Source organism: Rhipicephalus sanguineus, chromosome 2 (genome assembly GCF_013339695.2).
Source record: "Rhipicephalus sanguineus isolate Rsan-2018 chromosome 2, BIME_Rsan_1.4, whole genome shotgun sequence".
Taxonomy (NCBI): domain Eukaryota; kingdom Metazoa; phylum Arthropoda; class Arachnida; order Ixodida; family Ixodidae; genus Rhipicephalus; species Rhipicephalus sanguineus.
Window position 1 is genome coordinate 48,300 of NC_051177.1, and position 21,911 is coordinate 70,210.

General features: G+C 47.0%; 1 protein-coding gene across 1 annotated transcript in view; it reads left to right on the plus strand.

The window, feature by feature from the left end:
* The window catches only part of LOC119383923 (transmembrane protein KIAA1109), a 199,247-nt gene that overhangs the window by 46,786 nt on the left and 130,550 nt on the right, over positions 1–21,911 (plus strand). Inside the window, exons 3-4 of the mRNA XM_037652194.1 lie at positions 2,548–2,688; positions 8,150–8,316. Of these exons, the coding sequence (XP_037508122.1) occupies positions 2,548–2,688; positions 8,150–8,316 (308 nt within the window). The remainder of the gene's footprint in view (positions 1–2,547; positions 2,689–8,149; positions 8,317–21,911) is intronic.

Sequence of the window (21,911 nt, forward strand, 5' to 3'; positions counted from 1 at the left end):
GAGTGGCCCGTGGCTGCGTCTTGGCAAAGTTGATGGCCGCTGTTGCGCAAGAAACCGTACCATCGGCGGCCGGGCAATAAAGGCGGGCAACGTTGGGCATGACAACTGCTACGTCAGAAGGCCCGTTCAGGCGGGTGATTTAAGTGTGCCAACGCCATGCGGACCACTAAAACGTGATTTGCTTTCAAAATAATCATTTCCTTGGTGCGAAATAAACACGACGGGGTTCCTGGAACCAACATTGACTTAACATTTGCCTTTAGTGTCCCTTTAAGAGTAACTGACTGGATTGTTATGCACGATACAGATACAGAAATTGTTATGCACGATACAGATTCATTTCATCTTGAAAACACAGCACTTATTTAGACATGGACAGAAGAAACATCAAACGAGGACGTGTCCATGTCTTCTTCTGTCCATGTCTAAATAAGCGCTGTGTTTTTAAGATGAATCCGTACCAACGAGCTCGCATCCAAACTCTTCTAGATTCATTTCCTTGCGCAAAGCCCTAAATGCCCTCATGGCATAACAAAATGTTTTTCCAAAAAATAATGCTTGGATAACTACTTCCCACATTGGGATATAATAGTACGATTATTTTCACAGGATTGGTGCTACAGATTGGATGTGAAAACATAATATATGTAACCCACCTGAGCAGAATAAATGTCAAACTCCAATGTCTGAGCGTTCCCGTCTTCATCTCGCCACGCCTATTTTTGTACTTGAGTGGTTAAACACTTCCCGTTAACTATTTCCCTCTAATTGAGATGTACTGTGACAGTGTAGGACCGCTTTTGAAAAGATCGAGTCACCTGCATTCGTGTTGTAATAGTAGAGTTTGCGGCAAAAAGCAAGTCCTTGCAGTTCATTTGATTGAGGGTTATCAGCACATCAAAGTGTGTTGCTAATATAAGAAATCGAATGTGGCATTCTGGGGTAAACATACCTTGACCCAAGTGTCGTCGGAGCTTCAATTAGCTAGCTGCATGAGCTCATCATTTCACCCTTGCCACGCGTTCACTAATTGTTTAAATATCATTCATAAAGCAGAATTGTACTCCTAAGTGCTTCACTCTGAGCACTGAACTGTATTTTAAAATTAAACCTTTGAGGGTCGAATTTTTTCGCAAAATGCAGTCCAGAAATGTGTAATTTTTTCATTGCTAAAATAAATTCTTCAGACAATTCTATTTAAGAAAAAATTGTCTAAAATATTTTTTGCTGGACCTTAAAGTGACAAAAAAATCATTTTTGTTGTTACATACACATAGTTTATTCGTAGTAACGTCAAGCAAAATCCTAAAAAAAAGCGCTTATACAAACTTTTATAAATAACACTTATGCATTGTGATGAAAAAATCTGTAAACACCGATTTTTTCATCGCAAGCTTCCATCTTCCATTGCCTGCCGTTTTTTTGGACTTATGCGTTGTATTAAACGTAGCTCACAGACATACAAAAATAAGCACATCAGAGTACTTTTCCTGTAAAAAATGTTCGTGCTCTAACACTAAAAACTTTTCTGCGTGTCAGAGTCTTTGAAGCATGGTTCCACACAGAGGGATCATTGGAGCCTGAACTCGTCAGAAAATGCTCGTCTGACGAACTGAAATCCCATGAATCGGATTCTGATTCGGCACTTGAGGAATAGTCTGCATCGGAAGATTTGCCGCTCAACTCACGAGCAGTAGAGCAAACGGCACACTATTTCATAGCGTAAGCGAACTGTGTGAGTGAGCGCACGCAAGAAAACTGTATGTTTGTGTGCCCATCCAGAAAGCAAAACGAGTGAAAAAGCTATAGTAATCCTTCGTCTCATCACCAATGAGACGGAGTTAGTTTTTCCGTGTCCCCAAAACAGGAAACGCAACCACTGCGGCGGCGTTTGTGTAATTTAGCGCCGCCCAGAAACAGATGTAATCGCGCCCCGGGGAGCAGTAAATGAGAGCGTAACAAGCGGTCACCCTTTGAAAGATTAGAAACCAGACAGCCATCATCTTTGCGGTCGCAAGAAGCAATGACCAGCCAAAGGACGAAACTGAAACCAGCCGCACCACGTGCGCATGTTCTGATGTGCAAGTGAAAGACGCTGCGCCGCTTTGGAAAGAAAAAAAAAAACAAAAGAAACAGACATCGGCGCATGAAAAAAAATTCCACATATTCCCAAAGCATGGCAGCACATTCTAAGCAAGAGAAATGATCGAAAAAGGCGTGCATTTTAAATCAACCACACCACAGGTGCGCTCGGATGTGCAAGCAATAGCCGGCACCGCTTTGTGAAGCAAAAAAAAAAAAAGACAACGGAGAGACATCACTGCATGAAAAAATTCCACGTATTCCCGAAGTATGGCAGCACATGCCCAGCGAAAGAAATGATCGAAGAAGGCGTGCGTTTTAAACATGCAGGCAATGCCGTACATGTACAGCAAAAACCCTTTGGTGCCTGTTAGGTGATGCCGTACGTTAAGTAATGAGCAAGTTGAATACCAAAGGTTTAATCTGTATGGTGCAACTGATATGAGGTGTTCTGATATGATGCAGGGTTGTGCCTGCGCTTTGCTGATGAGTTTGAGGTGTCCATGGAAGATTGGAAGCCAAGTGATGCGACCACTACGAACCTGTGTGTGGTTTCTGAGGGCACCTATGAAATCTGCTCTCGCACTATTGCGGCTCAGGCCACTAGTGAGTACCTTGTTTCATTATCTTTGAAACTAGGATTGCACCTCGGGAAAGATACTGAAGGATACACACCGTATCCCAACCAGACAGAACGGCAGCACGGGCTTTAGAATCGATATATTTGCACAGCGCTAAGTGTATGAAAGGACACAACACGTGTTGTGTCCTTTCATACATCCTTGTTCACTTAGCGCTGTGCAAATATGTCGATCCCAGCCAGGGCTAACAATTACGCCAAAATCTCATACCCACCAGAGACTCGATTCTCGTGAAAAATTCAGACTTTGTATACCAGCTGCAAAGTACCGTAGACTTTTGTCACACTTGTCATGCATGCCACGTCAAAAGGAAGGGGCGCAAGAAACACGCAATAAAGGCCATGGTAAAACTCATGCTATGTTTATGGCATGACACAAGACAGCTACCGACAAACATTAAGAAAAATAGCTGAAACGAATATTGGAAAGATCTCACAGTGGACGTGATGCCAGATGCAGAGTAGCAGCAGCTGGGCAAAAAACAATGCCGTGGAACCAGGTGCGTCTCGTTGTGTGATGCTGACACAAAGCTGGACGGCCTGGGGACCAGCATCGAGCTGCATTGGAGCTTGAACCGCAATGCTCGGTGCAATTGTGACCATTAGCCAAGCCTCTGCTGCCGAACAGCTGACCGATGCGATGCCTTGCTGCGGTCTGCAGTAATCGTGGTAGGTTAGGTCGCACTCCAAGCTTCAATGCTCGTGCTGGCAGAGCGCTCCATTGGTTGGGCAGCAACGCCACGGATGGCTGCGTTTACTGGCTGGAGCATGGATCCAAAGCTTCAGCCTGCTGTCTTCCGTCTGCTGCTGTTTGGGCTCGACTATGGCCACCAATCCTTCCTCCTCATATAAGTCACATGTGGCCCAATTGTGGCACACCATATCACTCCATCGACGAAAGAGACGTCTCCAAGAGACGAAAAACCTCATTAAAGGGGCCCTGCAACACTTTTCGAGCATGCTCAAAAAGCGCTGCCGATCGGTAGTCGAGGCTCCCGAGACACGCGAGCCAAATATTATAGCGATGCGCACGGCACTGGAATTTACAATAAATTCTCAAAGTCAGCTGAAAATCGCTCCCTCTTCTCTCGACAAATGATGTATTAGTCCGTAAAATATGACGCGATTGTCGGCAGTTCCACTATTGGCTGATGTTATAATCACGATAACACCCTCATTATTACATTCATTGTTAATTTTGAGTTCAATAAGTACATAATATGCATGTTTATATTATGTTGTCGCGTTAAAAACACCGAACAAACATTAATATTAGCACTTCCGGTCTCACCGACAGCTCGTCTGCTCGTAGTTGCGTGGTTCCGTTTTCATCGCCATGCGCAGTGCCGAAAACGTGAATATTTCTGTGCTTTTGACCATCGCCGGTTGCCGTGAGAGTGGCAGCCGTTCGAGTGTTGCCTCGTCAGCTGAGAACTGCATCGTCGGCACGTTCTCACGACCGACCGAGGCACGGGCGCAGCGTGTCTCCGATAACAATGCTGGCGTCCGGTAATGGCAGCGCTTCGGGGTCGTCTGCCAGTGCCGTCTTACGAGGCGGTGTATCGGAGTATGGGCCGAAACCGATCTCAGCTGTCATTTGTTCCAAACGACGCGCAGGTTTGCTTCCATGGTTGGCAGAGCGATGAAAACCTACGGCGTTCGAGGTGCACACCCAACATTACCAATCCGACGCGCAGTTTTCAAGCACGCGCGATACACACCGGCTCCGCTCGACGAGAACGACGCAAGCCGACCGGAAGTGGCGGCACAGACCACGTGGTTGCGCCCAGACGTCAGAGAGAAAAAAATGAAGAAAAAATTTCCGCCGGCGCTCTTGGGCGGAGCCTCGCTCGTCTGCGCTCCCTCCCTCGAGTCGCTGCCTAGCTCTCCGCGCGCTCGCGGCGTTGAGTTGAGGGAGAAAGCTGCGGAACGTGATCTCTATAATTTGGTAACACCACTTAGACTTGACGGATTCGAAAAATTTTTGCGGCATATGACTCGTGAAGAGTCATAGGTCAATAATGAGACTATTCCAATATTAACTAAGAAAGGTGTTGCAGGGCCCCTTTAAGAAACGTCAAGCTATGAAAGCCTCAAATGCAACAGACAAAATAGAGCTGGCGGAGCTTTCGAAGTTGATCAATAGGCGTAAAGTAGCCGACATAAGAAAGTATAATATGGAGAGAATTGAGCATGCTCTAAAGAACGGAAGAAGCCTCAAAGCTACGAAGACAAAACTGTGCATAGGCAAAAATCAGATGTATGCATTAAGGGATAAGGATGGCAAGGTCACAACCAATATGGATAGAATAGTTGAGGTAGCGGAAGAGTTCTACGAAGATCTGTACAGCAGCCGAGACAGTCAGGATGATAACGTAAGAAGCAGTAATAGCCCAGAGGAATCTGACATCCCACCAGTATTGGCAGGAGAAGTAAAGAAAGCCCTAAAGGGAATGCAAAGAGGCAAAGCCGCTGGTGAGGATCAGGTAACATCAGACCTGTTGAAAGACGGTGGAGAGATCATGTTAGAGAAACTGGCCACCCTGTATACGAAGTGTCTCTCGACAGGGAGGATACCAGAATCTTGGAAGAATGCCAACATTATCTTGATTCATAAGAAAGGGGACGTCAAGGACCTGAAAAATTACAGGTCCATAACCTTACTGTCCGTTGTCTACAGCTATTCCAAAAGTAATTGCTACATAATTAATACGACATTAGAGTTTAATCAACCAAGGGACCAGGCAGGATTTCGTACAGGCTTCTCAACAATAGACCATATTCATACTATCAATCAGGTGATAAAGAAATGCGCGGAATACAACCAAACCCTATACATAGCCTTCATAGATTACGAGAAGGCATTTGATTCGGTGGGAGACATCAGCAGTCATGCATGCACTGCGGAATCAGGGCATCGACAAAGCTATATAAACATAATGGGAAGAAATCTACAGCGCATCCACAGCCACTATAGTCCTTCATAAAGAAAGCGACAGAATCCCAATAAAGAAGGGCATACGACATGGAGACACGATCTCTCCAATGCTATTCACCGCGTGTTACAGGAGGTTTTCAGGGCCCTAAATTGGGAAGAATTAGGGATAAGAGTTAATGGAGAGTATCTCAGTAACCTGTGATTCGCTGATGACATTGCATTGATGAGTAACGCGGGAGACGAACTACAGCTCATGATTACTGAACTGGATACGGAAAGTAGAAGAGTAGGTCTGAAAATTAATATGCACAAAACTAAAGTAATGTGGAACAATCTTGGCAGAGAACAGCGCTTTGCGATAGGGGGCGAGACACTGGAAGTTGTAAAGGAGTAGTATGTCTACTTAAGACAGGTAGTAACCGCGGAGCCGAACCATGAGAGTGAAATAACTAGAAGAATAAGGATGGGATGGGGCTCATTCGGCAAGCATTATCAAATCATGAATGGTAGTCTACCACTGTCCCTCAAGAGGAAGGTATATAGCAGCTGCATCTTACCGGTACTTACCTACGGAGCAGAAAACCTGGAGACTTACAAAGAGGGTTCAACTTAAATTGAGGACGACACAGCGAGCGATGGAAAGGAAAATGATAGGTGTAACCTTAAGAGACAGGAAGAGAGCAGAGTGGGTCCGGGAACAACCGGGGGTTAAGGACATCATAGTTGAATTAAGAAGAAGAAATGGATATCGGCCGGGCACGTAGCACGTCGGCAGGATAACCGGTGGCTTAAGGTAACTGACTGGATTCCAATGAGAGGGCAACGCGTGTGGGAAGACAGAAAATTAGGTGGGTAGATGTGATTAAGAGTTTTGTAGGTGTAACGTGGCAACAGAAAGCACAGGACCGGGTTGATTGGCGGAACATGGGAGAGGCCTTTGCCCTGCAGTGGGCATAGACAGGCTGATGATGATGATGATGATATCACTCCATCACCACAGGGCAGCAGCTGAATTGCTGAGCCCACACACACAGTGAGCTCCAGAATGCACCCAGTCAACATTTGTGATATTACAACAGGTGGACTAGTTTGGTATGGGATTCTTCATTAAGAACCGAAGGTTGCATGCAACAGAAATGCTCAGTGTATTTCTATACTGTTTATCCATACAGGTATTCTATGAGGAAAATGTGTAATAAAGAAAACACAGAAAGGTTGCTTTTTGGGCAAGCTGGTGTTCCATACTACAGCACAAATTAAGTATAACCTCGTTACAACAGACCTTTATAGTGAAGAGGAATTTTGTCTGTTGTAAAGGGAGTATGTAAAATCCAAGTACTGTTGCAACAGACTTATATGTAAATGCTCAATGGGTCTGTTATAATCGGAGAGAATTACAAGTCACAGACGCAGTCAAAGAACGGAATTATTAATGGGAGACGCGACTTTCTTACCGTGGAAAATAACACAGAAAATCGATTTCCTCAGTCACATTTTCAGTTTCTGTAGCCCTTTTTCTTTTTGCTTCCAAAATATCTTCACTGAAAACTACATAGAAGTGCTGTAAAAAAATTTGTTGCACCTACAGAGGTGGCAGAAATCACAAAAACAAAAAACAGCGTTAACGGGGCACAGGCGCTTGTACCTGTGCTGTACGGGCGCTGCCATTCTGGGCTCATCAGAAAGAACATTTCTCCGTATTGAAATTCCCCGCTTCGGCTAGCTCCTCCATTGAGAAACAAGCATACAAAAAGCAAACGTTTGACGTTTGTTTGAGGCCTCTGATAGGCTGCTTCTGCCATGTTGCTCCAGCACAACTCGCAATTGGACCGATGCTCCCTCCGGGAGAGCATCGTCTGCTGCTTGTGCGTCGCGAGGTCACGGCTGTGAAAATCGCGCTATTTAGTGACGCGTTCTGTGTTCACGGGTCGATGGTCATTTAGGATATAATTACGCTTTACTTTGGCAGCTTCAGGCGGAAGCTCAATCGTCGGATTATGATATCGCGCCGCACTCGTCAGGAATATCGCGGACACGCGTCTCGGACCGACTGTAATAGTGTTGAATCGTCGGACCTGTGGTTAGAGATTCTGCTCATCAGCACTTCAGATCTCATGACGAAGACCACCCGGGAACAACCCTTTGTACTCGTAATCGAGCATGACATACTTTGAAACATTGGGCACCGTGGCCGTGCGCATCGCAGTCGAGCTTTCTGCTCGAAATCGTCACTAGGCCTAACTACGCTCACGAGGTTATACTGTACTACATATATTGAACTATGAGCCATCCTGAGTTGCTGCCCAGAGAGTTATTATTAGCTATTATAGCATTATTTCTTTTTCTATATAGGTGTGAACTATCCTTGACAAGAGATTCACTTGGCAGCTGCTGTACTACTTTGTTGAGAGCCCTCTAAGTTCTTGGTTGTTCCATTGCCTGTCCTTCGTGTATTCATAAGGTGCTGAGCAGGATGCAATGACCTGCAGGCAATGCCAAGTGGATCCTCAATGTCCAGTGGCAAATGGAGGGCGTGGACATTCATGTGGATGTGGGCATCAGCAAGGCTCTCTCAGCTTTGTTCCGTACACTGACTGCCCTAACAGGAGAGGGTGATGAAGGCGAAAGCCCCGAAGAGCAAGCCCGTACAGCACAGGTAATTGTATTTATTAGTATTCTTCGCCTCTGATGGTATAGCACTGCCTTTGGGATGGGCCCACTTTTTTCAGTGTGGAAGATGTCATGAGACGACAGCTTTACCCCAAAAGAGGAGTGAAGCCCCATTAGTCAGTTTAGCACAGCCACTGATGGGATGCGCCCACAGTAGATGAGCATAAATATGGCTTGCCCATCTTCTAGAGTAGACTTGCGTGCAAAAAAGACATGACACAAGAGGACAACTAAACAAGCGTCTTGTCTTTTTCTGTCGCATCTTTTTTAAGCTCAAATCTGTTCCAGACAGTGAACCAACATGCCCAGCAAAGCATTTTACTTCACTCATCTTCCAACCATCTCTAGTGCAGGCTGAGCAATAGAGCACACATGGGATCTCGAATGCTACAGTTCTACCTTGATTGAGATGCCTGCCGCCATCCATACTTGTTGTAGGACATTGCTAGGTGTAATGAGTATGGGACAAATGGGGTGATGAAATGAAGAAATTTCTAGGCAAAAAATGGAACCAGCTTGCTGTCGTGAGTAATGGGCACATGCCAGACAACAAAGAAGATGCGATGGTGTGCAGCAGTGGTATGCGATGGTGTGCACTCAAGTGGAGAGATACCCAGTGGTGCACGCGACACATCCATGCACGCAATTGGCAGAGAGACGGCTCGTGGCACAGGACCCGAGTTGTGGTCGGAACTGAGGACGGAGGGGTCCAGTATCGTTCTGTGGAGCACCGGTCGATAAAGATGGTCACACCAATATTATGTCGCAGGTCTCCGGAGTGCTCGTGTTTATATGGACTGAGAGGAGTGAGACAGCGGTGACACAGCAAACATGACTTTATCTAAAGAAACAGCAAACATCTCACAAAGATTCACACAAATCAAAGACACGCAATCAACACTAATGAGCACCCAATATAACGCTATTACTAATATGCTAACTAGGGGCCACTTTGACTTTACAAGCTAAACACAGTCCCTAACTGCAACAGCAGTCTGGCCACATTGGCCTTACAATCACGTGCGTAGTAGAACATTCTTAATGTTCGGATGGTTGACCCATTGCCAAAGCTGACTCTGTCACGTCTTGTCCATCGTCGACATTCTCGATGAGGTCCTACGGTCGTCATTGCTCGGTAGAAACCTGATGAGCTGCTTGTCTCCGGTGCGAGTTTCCTGGCCGTCATCAAGGCCATCGCCATTGCACAGTGGTTAGGCCTAGCGGCATTCTCGGTACCTGCTTCCAAGTGACGATGGGGCGTCCCAGAGGCTACAGTGGACAGAAGCTGTTCTACCAACAAAAGCACAGCATTGCAGGTGGTCCAGAAACCACTGCGACGAGGGTCCGAGATAGCCTCACCCAGTCGCTGCCGAGATCGGCGTCCACACCACAGACTCCTAGTGACGATGGGGCGTCCCAGAGGCTACAGTGGACAGAAGCTGTTCTACCAACAAAAGCACAGCATTGCAGGTGGTCCAGAAACCACTGCGACGAGGGTCCGAGATAGCCTCACCCAGTCGCTGCCGAGATCGGCGTCCACACCACAGACTCCTAGCGCTGCATCCTCTGGACTCTGGACTCTGCACATGCTGCTCTCGTCACCAGTGCAATGCTGGCTTGACCACCTTGGCCGACCTGTGCTCCACAGAACAATAGGGACTCCTCCTTGCTCAGTTTCCCACCACAGCTCAGGTTGCATGCTACAAGCAGTCTCTTCACCGATGCATACCATCACTGTGCATCATCGAGAGCTTTTTCCCTTCGGATCACATACCATCGCATCTTCTTTGTCGTCTGGCATGTGTCTCGTGCCCATTGCTCATGACACATGCACTGGAGAATTGAAAGTCATTGGCTCCTGTAGATGTAACATTGGCCAATGATGATAAAAGTGGGATGAATGTTCTCTAGGTGCGTTGCTGCTATACACCCTGTACTTTGTATTTGAGCCTTTGAACTGATCTTGTGTTTGCTTACACTGTTACCGTGGTTATTTTGAGTGTACTAGACTTTGTTTGACAGTCATGATATCACTAATGTTATTTTGGGACTGTATAATCCTACAAGTGGTAAGAATCTCTTTGTGCTTTCTTTTGGCTGAAGGTGAAATTATCCTCAGTACGGTCACTTTTTTGCATCGTTGTTATGTCGTACAGTAAATGGAGTGATTATTTAAGTACTTAATCTATTTTGCAAAAAGAACAAAATTATCACAACCGCTATGCACTCTGTGTCTGTGATGTGGAATAATTTCAACATCACAGTTGGCAGTGGTTTTTTGGCCCGCACTCACTACAACTTGCACCGTCACGCACGCAAACTGGCTGACGCGGGCCAAGATATCACCGCCCACTTATCGGCCTACCGCTGTAACGGAGCCGGCGAGTTGCGCCTGCAGCTGATTTCGTTCACTCAAACCACGGCTGCGAGCAGCACAATCGCGGTGCACGAATACGCTAGTAATGTGTGTTTTTTTTTTTTGTATTTCACGAGCTCTCTTTGCAGCTTGGAAAAAATGGTACATGTGAGACTTTCTTTATCGAAAATAATGCAATGGGGTTTGTGAAGACTCTCTCGAACTTTGCAAATCCCATTTCTTGAATAAGGTCAACATTCAGCAATTTACTTAAATAATCTTAATTAAACAATTAATTAATTAATTAATTGGGGGGCACGCCTGCGCTCGTGGTGGCAAGAAAGCCGGCTCGAGGAGCACAGGCCTCGCCTGCCCGTCTTGCGCACACCCGCACACATAAACGAGCGCTTGCTCTCGCCTCGCAGTCGCCGGGGCTTTGAGCACGCCATGCTCTCGTTGGCGGGGCCACTGCAGAAGACGCATGCCGCTCCTGCTGGTGCCAAAATGACAAAATTAGTGACAAAATCCCTAGATTGTCGGCGCCGAAAATTTTTTTATATCAAGGGTGGCTCCCCCTGCCACTTTGTTACATGGAGGTCGCCAATACATGTGCTCCTATGGAGTAACGGTGGGGAATAGAAAAACTTCATAATATTGAGGACTTTGTTGTATATAGGTTCGTTATAGGCATATTTAACTGTATATATATGTGTAATAACAGCTGGAAACACAAGGGAGCCTTTGTCGAGCTGATGTCTGTATCGGTCTCTGGTTGTCATAGCCTCGCACATGGTGGGTCCGTGAAATTGTTTCTCGTGACCACCGCTTATGATGCTACATCTAACATGGCTCTTGTTGTCAGGGTTCTGTTCTAATCCTCTGCTGTTGTTATTGTGTGTGTGCACTGCAGATGACTTACACAAGAACATTTTCTCACAAATTTGTTTGCTGATGATCGTATTATGTATCATAAAATAACTTGCCCGCAGAAAGACCACATCCAAGTTCACATTCTAGTGGAGCATGCCCAACATGTGTACTGAATAATTCCCTCCAATCTGTCGTGTCATGCTGTTGCAACCCTTCTTGGAATCTCTCAGTAACTGCACTTTTCCTTGTGCTCTTCTGTATACCACGTTCATTCTACAGTATGCATCACTGTTTTGGGATGCACATCAGTTGATGCCATCGAAGAGCATTGCTTGGTCTTTTGTGTACTAGCAGACTATCAAAGTAATGCAAAAGAAAGCAGCTTTGGCATTATAAGAGTACTAGCTGTTTATCTCACTTTTTCAGGAAACTTACCATCATAGTACCACTTTTGAATCATCCATTGTCATTGCCAGAGAATCACTCTATCCTCTAGCAATCATTCCTTTCCCCCATAATGTATGTTGAGAGTATTATTATAAATAAATATATCACCACACTTATTTCTACATGACATAATTGGTAATGAGTGCTGCACCAATGTGTCATGTCCAAACTATCTAGAAGTTGTTGCATATTTCTGGGCACGTTTTTGTTGCCTAATTCAATAATTCATAGCTATAGTGTCCCTAAAATGATTTTCTTGCTCTAACAAATACAGGGGGAAGGCCCTTTATGACGTGCATTTTCACAGAAATATTATGAGTGCATGCTTTAAAATAGCCCCCGAGCCGTACTGCGTGCCATTTGGCAAAGCGGCTCTACGGGAGCTCTATGCAAGGCTATCCATTTCAAGCGCAGTAAAGTCGATAGTTGGGCGAGTTCATTGTTGCATGTGAAGCAGCGCACGGAGACAAGGCACAAAAGGAAGAAACGAATGGGCGGGACAACCGCTGCTCCCGTAATTAGTTTATTTTGAACAAGACTGGGTTAATATACATACACACCAGCGTACCACGTGTAACAATGGCTTTCACTGATACTACAAAGTTATAACCGTTTTCGGTGATCTTCCAAAAAAGAACTTGACAATCGCTAAGAACAACTGATGCTTGGCCGATACAATTCTCTTTTCGTTTGGTGATGTAGAAAGCCTCTTCTCCCTGTGATTTGAAAGTATCACTGTTTCAGGGAAAAGCAGCCTGCAACCACAATTTGAGCGATGCCCTTTAATGACCTCTTGTGTTCCAAAAGCCATATGTTAACACGCCGGCCAGTTTGGCCGATAGACATCTTTCCACGACAGATGCAAACAGTGCACAAAGGCAGTCGAGAGAAGCATGCTTAATGGTGCACCCAGACTGATCCTTTTTGGTCGATAACTTGGGATCCAGCCTGGCACACACGCTGCCGAGTTTGTTTGGTGCAGAAATGGCAACTTTCAAGACGTACCTGCTGCCAACATTCTTTAGATTGTGCGTTAAATCTTTTTCACGCTGCATCGTCTGATAGCGGTTGTCCTGTTGATTCATCTCTTCCTTTCGGGCCTTGTCTCCGTGCACTGCTTCCCACGTAAAAATGAGCTATCCACTCGTTCGGGGGGAAGGGGAGTGGTCACACCCCCATTAAAGTCGTTTTCACCTCGTGGCACTTGCGCGTCCTTCGGCGTAGTTTGCATACTCACCGCCGTACGAGGGATGGCGCTGTTCCTGCGATGACATCGTCCTGGCAGCGAGAGGTTACACGGTCGTATGAGGAAGAGCACTCGTCCTCTTTTGGCGCTTGGTGCGCAAGTCGACGGTTGTCTCTTGTGGGAGGTCTGTGGGGACGATTCCGCGGCTCGGTCTCGCGAATTCCCACGGTGAGTCGAATGTTGGCGATGTGTTGTATGTGTTATTTTGATTTCATTTATTAATTTTTATTTACATATTCTGCAGACCCTACTTGGGCCTAAGCATGAGTGGGAACATCACTATACATAAACAATAGCAGCAGCAATAAGTGGAACTGTTGCTAACACATATGGTTTGAATATATATATATATATATATATATATATATATTGACTACGATCAACAAGAAATAAATGCACTTCACAATTTGGTAACACTGTAGTAATATAACAGTAATAAAACATGCACATACAGCAATTGAGTACATAAGGCAAAATACATAATATACATCAACTTAATTTACTCCATAGTGAAATTGCATGGTGAAAAAGAGAATATTGAGGTATGTTGAGATTATAAATAGGTTTTGTTGTTGTTTGTACGACCAGACCACGTGGAGGGCTCAATTTCACACGGTATTTCGTAGTGGTAGCTCATATGAAAACAGTTCTGCAGTGAGCTAGTTTTTTCAGTTCTGCCCTGTCCGTTAGAAACATGAATGAGTGGTGTATATAAACCTCAAGGCTAAATATTGCACTCTTTCTATCTTCTTGATTAAGTGCTTTTGAGGCGGCCTCCAGATCAAATCCGCATATTCTAATTTTGGCCTGACGGTAGCTTTCTACGGTGTTAATTTTACAATCGATGAGGTACAACGCAATTTCTGTTTAAAAATGCCAGCTTTTTTTTAGCACGTTGCTACAAACGTTGTCACTATGAGGTTCCCAACTTAAATTGCTTGTGAGTAACACTTAAATACTTCACACTGGGTTTTTTAATGTAAGCATAATTAATAGTATAAGCAAATTCTAAGGGTTCTTTTTTGTTGTTAAATATAACACTTGCTGTCTTAGAAGTATTAAGCTTCAAGTCCCATGTTTCACTCAATCCACTGAGTGAGTGCAATGCATCATTGAGTCCAACTTGATCAGAGTGTTTAGTTACATTAGCATAAACTACACAACTGTTCACAAGCAGTCAGAGCTCCATAGGCAATGGAACAGATAAATAGATATGTTTGATATTGTGAGCGATAAAAGGGAGTGAAGAGTGTGCATGTGTTGGGTGCGGGTCTCGGAGGCTGTGTGTTGTTGCCAGGAGAGGAACTAGATGGTGCGAGTGTCAAGTGAACAGTGAGAGGGCGCGCGTGGGCACGTGGGAAAGCAGGAAAAGAGGGATGCAAGGAGTCGGACATGTGGCGCGGGTGAATAAATAAAAGGTTGTGTGGTGAACGTGGTTGCCGATCGTCGAGTGTGACAAGTGGGGGCTCATCCAGGATCGACGTGGCAATGAAAATGGAGATAGTGAATGTGCCAGAGGAGCTGCTGCAGCACCTGCTGGGGCAAACAAACGGCTCCGCCATACAGCGCGAGCAAATCGCGGCTGCTGTCAGACAAAGAGTTATGACGGCCGACCCCATGCCTGCAAGCTCCATGACAGCGGCAGTGGCAGTGATCCAACTGGCGGGTGACTGCGCTCCACGGTTCTTGGGAAGTCAGCCCCCGAAGTTCTCGGGATTCAACGACGTGCTGTCATTAGAGGAGTTCCTAGACTGATTGGAGACCTTTTGTCTGGTAAATGGTGTCGCCGCCGACAAAAGACTTACCCACATTGTGCCCACTGTGCTGGAGGGTAGAGCGAAGTTGGGGCTTCGCTTCATCAAATCCTTTGCGTCTTGGGAGGACTTTAAAATTGCGTTCATCGCGGGATTCTCCTCCATCGACAGAAGCGGCGCCTGAAGCACAAACTTGAGCTCCGCACTAAACACCCAGAAGAAAATTTAAAAGCATCTATCTACACAATCGTGGGCTCTTATCACCAGATCAGTGGCGAAGTGCCGGAATCCGAAAAGGTCGACTGCGTGTTGCGACAAATCCACCCACAACTCCAAGATTTGGGAGAGGGCAAACAGTTTGCCAATCTCGCGGAGTTGGGAAAGGCCGCTGGCGGCCTCATGGAGCATTATTGGGGGCGGTTTCAGTACAAGCCAACGCCACCTCCAACCGGTCAAGTTTCGAGGGACCTTGCCTTCCAGCCAGCTGGAAATGTGGCTGGCCTATCTGGGGCGCAGCCCAGAGTAATGGTGGCGGCAGCTGCCGCACCGTTTCAACTTCTATCGGCGGCATCTCACTGGCCATTGCACCCCGTGGCGATACAGCCGTTCTACCACCGGGACCAGTTGCACAGATTTCCCGCTTCGGCTGCAAGGCCACATCTCCCAACGCCGCCACAGCCGCAAGAATACCAACCGCTCGACTCCGGCAGAATTGCCTGCCATTGCTGCAGAGGCGTTGTCACATAGCCCGCGAGTGCCCTTCAGGTCGGCGTAGCGGGCCGCCCCGCTGCTACCGAAGCAGCAGAGTCATACATTTCCGCTCACAGTGCCCTAGAAACGGGAGACGATAGGTGCTACTCCAGCAAGCACCTACGAGCACAGCACTGCGGGTAGCGGCCTTGGCCAGCAACAAGGAGCCTCTACTGAAGTGCGTATTGGGCAGGCTCTATTCCTGGGCCTGCTAGATACAGGCTTTAGTGCGACCTTGGTTGGAGAGCCAGCGGCAAAGGTAGTGGATGCTACGGGTGCCAAACTCAGGACACAAAAACGAGCACTCCGATTGGCATCAGGTTGGTCGCAATCAACCACATCCTTAAAGTGCAAGGTACATTGGGCCACGAGCAACCGCATCCAACGCTTCCTGTGTGTGCCAGATTTGAGTGGGGACATTGTGCTTGCAGAGTCTTTTTGACTGCAACGGGCATATTCCCACATGTAGCGCAGGGTGGGTGGACTATTGGAACTGACCTGACCGGCAGTGCATTGTGACATTTGCTAAGCGTGACGCAGATATAACCACCGCGCTCACGATATAGGAAGACGGCAAATCTTATTGTTTACAGGGCCTCTTTGAAGAAGTGCTTGTAGTCCTGGGCACAGGCAGCACCATTCCGACTGACAAGGACATGCCACCCATGAATGAAGTGCGCGAGGTCTTCTACCATTTGTTTACTGCAGTTCCTGGATGTACCACTCTCGCTCAGCACTACATTGACAGTGGGGATAGTGCACCTACGAGATGCAACTTGCATCCAGTAAATGCTAAAAAGCAAAAGATCATTGAGGGTTGTGTAAATGACCTCCTGGCGCAGGGCCTCATGGACATAGCACCAGCCCTTGGACTAGTGCCCCGGGGCTTGTTGCCAAGAAGTCTGGTGGCTGCCAGCTTGCTGTAGACTACCGACCATTGAACGCACGCACCAGGGTACCTGCCTACCCAGTGCCTCGAATGGACTGACTGCTTGCACAATTGGGCCATGCAGTGTGGTTCTCGAGCTTCGACCTCTCCCAGGAGTTTTTTCAGATTCCTGTTTCCAATGCTGACACACCGAAAACAGCCTTCATCTGCCATCAGGGTACATTTGACTTTATGAGAATGCCCTTTGGGGGGCAGGTGGCCAAGCAACTTTTCAAACCTTGATGGACCGGGTATTGTATTGAATCAATCATAACTTCGCCATGACGTTTCTAGACGATGTCCTTGTCTATTTTGAGAATCTTGAGAGCCATGTCGAGCAAGTCAGGGAAGTGTTGCAGCGCATTCAGAATGCTGGCCTTACGATTAATCCAGATAAAATGCAGGTCTGCCGTCTGTCCCTTGTGTTCTTGGGCCATCCTGGGCAGTGCAGAGACTAGATGAAGAGAAAGTGCGGGCGGTGCTGGATTACCCAAGACCCAGCGCGATTAAACAGTTGCAGGCCTTCCTGGGACTTGCTGGTTATTATAGCAGCTTCATACCACACTTCTCACCGACGGCACATCCACTCACTGTCCTTCTGAAGAAAAATGAGCCATGGAAGTGGGAAGAGCACCAAGAGCAGGCTTTCACTACGCTCAAGCAGTCCTTAGCTCAGGATGCAATTATGAGCCTTCCAAATCTAAATCGACCCTTTGTGCTTGAAATGTATGCAAGCGACATTGGCATTGCAGCTGGGCTACTGCAGGCTGGCCCATATGGACTGCAGCTCATTTCCTTTATTAGCAGGGTTCTCACAGAGGCCGAAAGCCACAATACTGTCCAGGAGTGGGAATTCCTTGCAGTGGTGTGGGCAGTGGACAAATTGAGGACATATCTTGAATTTACAGAATTTGAGATGCACTGTGACCACTCATCCCTGTCATGGATGTTTAGCGCTGACCAAGCTTCGCCATAATGTGCGGCCACCCGGGCATTGTACAGGATGTGGATGTAGTTAACAAGATCCGATGCAGTGACCATAGAATGGTAAGATCTAGAATTCAACTAGACGTGAGGAAGGAACGGCAGAAACTGATACGCAAGAAGCCGATTAATGAACTAGCTCTGAGAGGGAAAGTACAGGAATTCAGAGTTTCACTTCAGAATAGGTATGCGGCTTTAACCGAGGAAACCGACCTTAGTGTTGACGCAATAAATGATAATCTGACTAGTATCATTAAGGAGTGTGCAGTGGAAGTCGGGGGTACAGTCGTCAGACAGAACACTGGTAAGCTATCCCAAGAGACGAAAAACCTCATTAAGAAACGTCAAGCTATGAAAGCTTCAAGTGCAACAGACAAAATAGAGCTGGCGGAGCTTTCGAAGCTAATCAATAGGCGTAAAGTAGCCGACATAAGAAAGTATAATATGGAGAGAATTGAGCATGCTCTAAAGAACGGAAGAAGCCTCAAAGCTATGAAGACAAAACTGTGCATAGGCAAAAATCAGATGTATGCATTAAGGGACAAGGAAGGCAATGTCACAAACAATATGGATAGAATAGTTGAGGTAGCGGAAGAGTTCTACAGAGATCTGTACAGCAGCCGAGACATTCAGGATGATAACGTAAGAAGCAGTATTAGCGCAGAGGAATCTGACATCCCACCAGTATTGGCAGGAGAAGTAAAGAAAGCCCTAAAGGGAATGCAAAGAGGCAAAGCCGCTGGTGAGGATCAGGTAACATCAGACCTGTTGAAAGACGGTGGAGAGATCATGTTAGAGAAACTGGCCACCCTGTATACGAAGTGTCTCTCGACAGGGAGGATACCAGAATCTTGGAAGAATGCCAACATTATCTTGATTCATAAGAAAGGGGACGTCAAGGACCTGAAAAATTACAGGTCCATAACCTTACTGTCCGTTGTCTACAAGCTATTCACAAAAGTAATTGCTAACAGAATTAATACGACATTAGAGTTTAATCAACCAAGGGACCAGGCAGGATTTCGTACAGGCTTCTCAACAATAGACCATATTCATACTATCAATCAGGTGATAGAGAAATGCACGGCATACAACCAACCCCTATACATAGCCTTCATAGATTACGAGAAGGCATTTGACTCGGTGGAGACATCAGCAGTCATGCAGGCACTGCGGAATCAGGGCATCGACGAAGCCTACATAAACATAATGGAAGAAATCTACAGCGGCTCCACGGCCACTATAGTCCTCCATAAAGAAAGCGAGAGAATCCCAATAAAGAAGGGCGTACGGCAGGGAGACACGATCTCTCCAATGTTATTCACCGCGTGTTTACAGGAGGTTTTCAGGGCCCTAGATTGGGAAGAATTAGGGATAAGAGTTAATGGAGAGTATCTCAGTAACCTGCGATTCGCTGATGACATTGCATTGATGAGTAACGCGGGAGACGAACTACAGCTCATGATTACTGAACTGGATACGGAAAGTAGAAGAGTAGGTCTGAAAATTAATATGCATAAAACTAAAGTAATGTGGAACAATCTTGGCAGAGAACAGCGCTTTGCGATACGTGGAGAGACACTGGAAGTTGTGAAGGAGTACGTCTACTTAGGACAGGTAGTAACCGCGGAGCCGAACCATGAGAGTGAAATAACTAGACGAATAAGGATGGGATGGGGCTCATTCGGCAAGCATTCTCAAATCATGAATGGTAATCTACCACTATCCCTCAAGAGAAAGGTATATAACAGCTGCATCTTACCGGTACTTACCTACGGAGCAGAAACCTGGAGACTTACAAAGAGCGTTCAACTTAAATTGAGGACGACGCAGCGAGCGATGGAAAGGAAAATGATAGGTGTAACCTTAAGAGACAGGAAGAGAGCAGAGTGGGTCGGGGAACAAACGGGGGTTAAGGACATCATAGTTGAAATCAAGAAGAAGAAATGGATATGGGCCGGGCACGTAGCACGTCGGCAGGATAACCGGTGGTCGTTAAGGGTAACTGACTGGATTCCAAGAGATGGTAAACGTGTGAGGGGGAGACAGAAAATTAGGTGGGTAGATGAGATTAAGGAGTTTGTAGGTATAACGTGGCAGCAGAAAGCACAGGACCGGGTTGATTGGCGGAACATGGGAGAGGCCTTTGCCCTGCAGTGGGCGTAGACAGGCTGATGATGATGAAGCTTCGCCCAGGGCCAACTGTTGGGACCTCCACCTGCAGGGTTTCAATTGCTGAATCAAGCACAGACGGAGGCTATACCCGCAGATGCCCTGAGTAGAGCCCCTCTTTAGTGTGAGGACCACCCCAGTGACAGCTTGCACGAGAAACTGTTTCCCGTTGCTTCACCGGGATCTGCAGGGAAAATTACGTTTGAGCTAGTAGTAGTTGCCTTGGGGGATGATACAACACCCTTAAGTGACACAGTACAACTCGCACAAGAACAGGCTCGTGACAGCCGTTTCTCAAAGCTGAAAACCGTGGTCCAAGAGACTATGCTGCCGAATTCAGACCCTTATCACCTTTTTCATGATGTGGCAGAAACAACAGAACTGGAGCCAAGCGGACTGCTCGTTCAGCGAAGAAGCAACAAGAAAGTACCATGGCTACCTTCTCACCTCCAGCTCCTGGCATTGAAAATGGCGCATGACCACCCCCACTTCGACCCATGCTGGATTTTTCGAAACCTTGAGGCGTGTGGCAGCACAATTCGTCTGGCTGGGCATGTGGGTGGACATATCAGGGTATGTGCAGTGCTATAGGTCAGCGCACAAAAGCTTGACGCAAGAAGCCTGAAGGCCTGGTGAGCAGTCAGTGGGCAAAAGCACCCATGGAAGAGTTTAGTCTGGACATTATTCGACCCTTGCCGTCTACACTTCGTCACCACAAATACTTGGTAGTCATTATTGACAAGTTCACAAAGTTTCCAGAGATGTTTCCTCTACAAGCAGCAACCAGTGCAAAAATCCTGGAGTGCATGGTCCAAGTGTTCTGCCGCCATGGGACACCTGTGGCCATCACCAGTAAAAATGGAAAGGCCTTCGTTAGCACAATATTACAGAACAATCTGAAACACTGGTGACTCAAGGATCGGCATACCATGCCTTACAGGCCGGCTGGACAGATGCTTGAGCGTCACAATGGCACAATTTTAGCAGTGTCTACGAGCATACTGCACTAAGCACAAACATTGGGACCGGCATATACCCGAGATCGGCCTTGCCATGCGTACTGCAGAGAGCGTGGTCACCGGATATACTCTGGCATTGCTGGCAGAGTATATCTGGCATTTCTGGCAGAGTATATCTGGCAGACAGTTGCGCACTCCGTGGGAACCTGCAGGTGACAAGGAGGACGCGGAGCTTCCAGAAGCAGTGCATCATGCCCTTGCTGCAGAACTCCGGCAGTGCCTTGGAGAAGCCCTGAGGTATGCTAAGAAGCATCAAGCAGCTGCCTGGCAGTCCCAGAAGTCAAGTTACGACCGTCATCGACAGCCAACAACCATTAAAGACTGTGACCTTCTGCTCTTGGATACTCAGACCTTGAGTGGTGCGGCCAAGGGTGTTTCGGTCAAATAGTAGTAGTAAACATTTATTAAGCTGTTACATACGGAGAGGTTGTTCGAGAAACCAGCCCCTAGTGGGTGAGCTCCCTTACAATACCAGGTGGAGTCCTTAGTTGGGGACCCCATCGGTCATGACCGCTGTCCTGACGCGCCAGGCCATGGCTTGTTGGGCCGTAAGGTCCTGGCAGCCGAGCAGGGCCGCCTCCCAGTCCTCTCGGGTTGGGTTGGGGTTTGGGGGTAAAGAAGGATTGAGCTGGCATGCCCATACTATGTGGTAGGTGTCAGCCACCTCCGCACAGTACTGGCAGAGGCCGGAAAAAGAAGAATCAAAATGTTTAAGCACTGCTGGGCACAGCAGCATATTAATGAATAGCCAGAGAACTCTCTCGTCTGCCTTCTTGAGCCCTTTGCAAAGCGCAGGAAAGCGGTGGTGGGAGTCCTAATAATGGGTAGTTATATCTTTAAAAGTTAGAAGAGGAGAGTTCTCTTCTGGACCAGGGGGGTCATTGGTGTGCGGATCAGCGGCCCGGGGAATGAGTGCACGGGCAGCAGCGTGCGCTGCCTCATTGCCTACGAGGCCCCGATGGCCAGGAGTCCAGATTAGTGAGCGGGGAGAGCGGTAACCTTCCTGCAGACAGGATTTAAGAATTTTGGCAGCTAGGGGTGAGATCCGCCCCAAT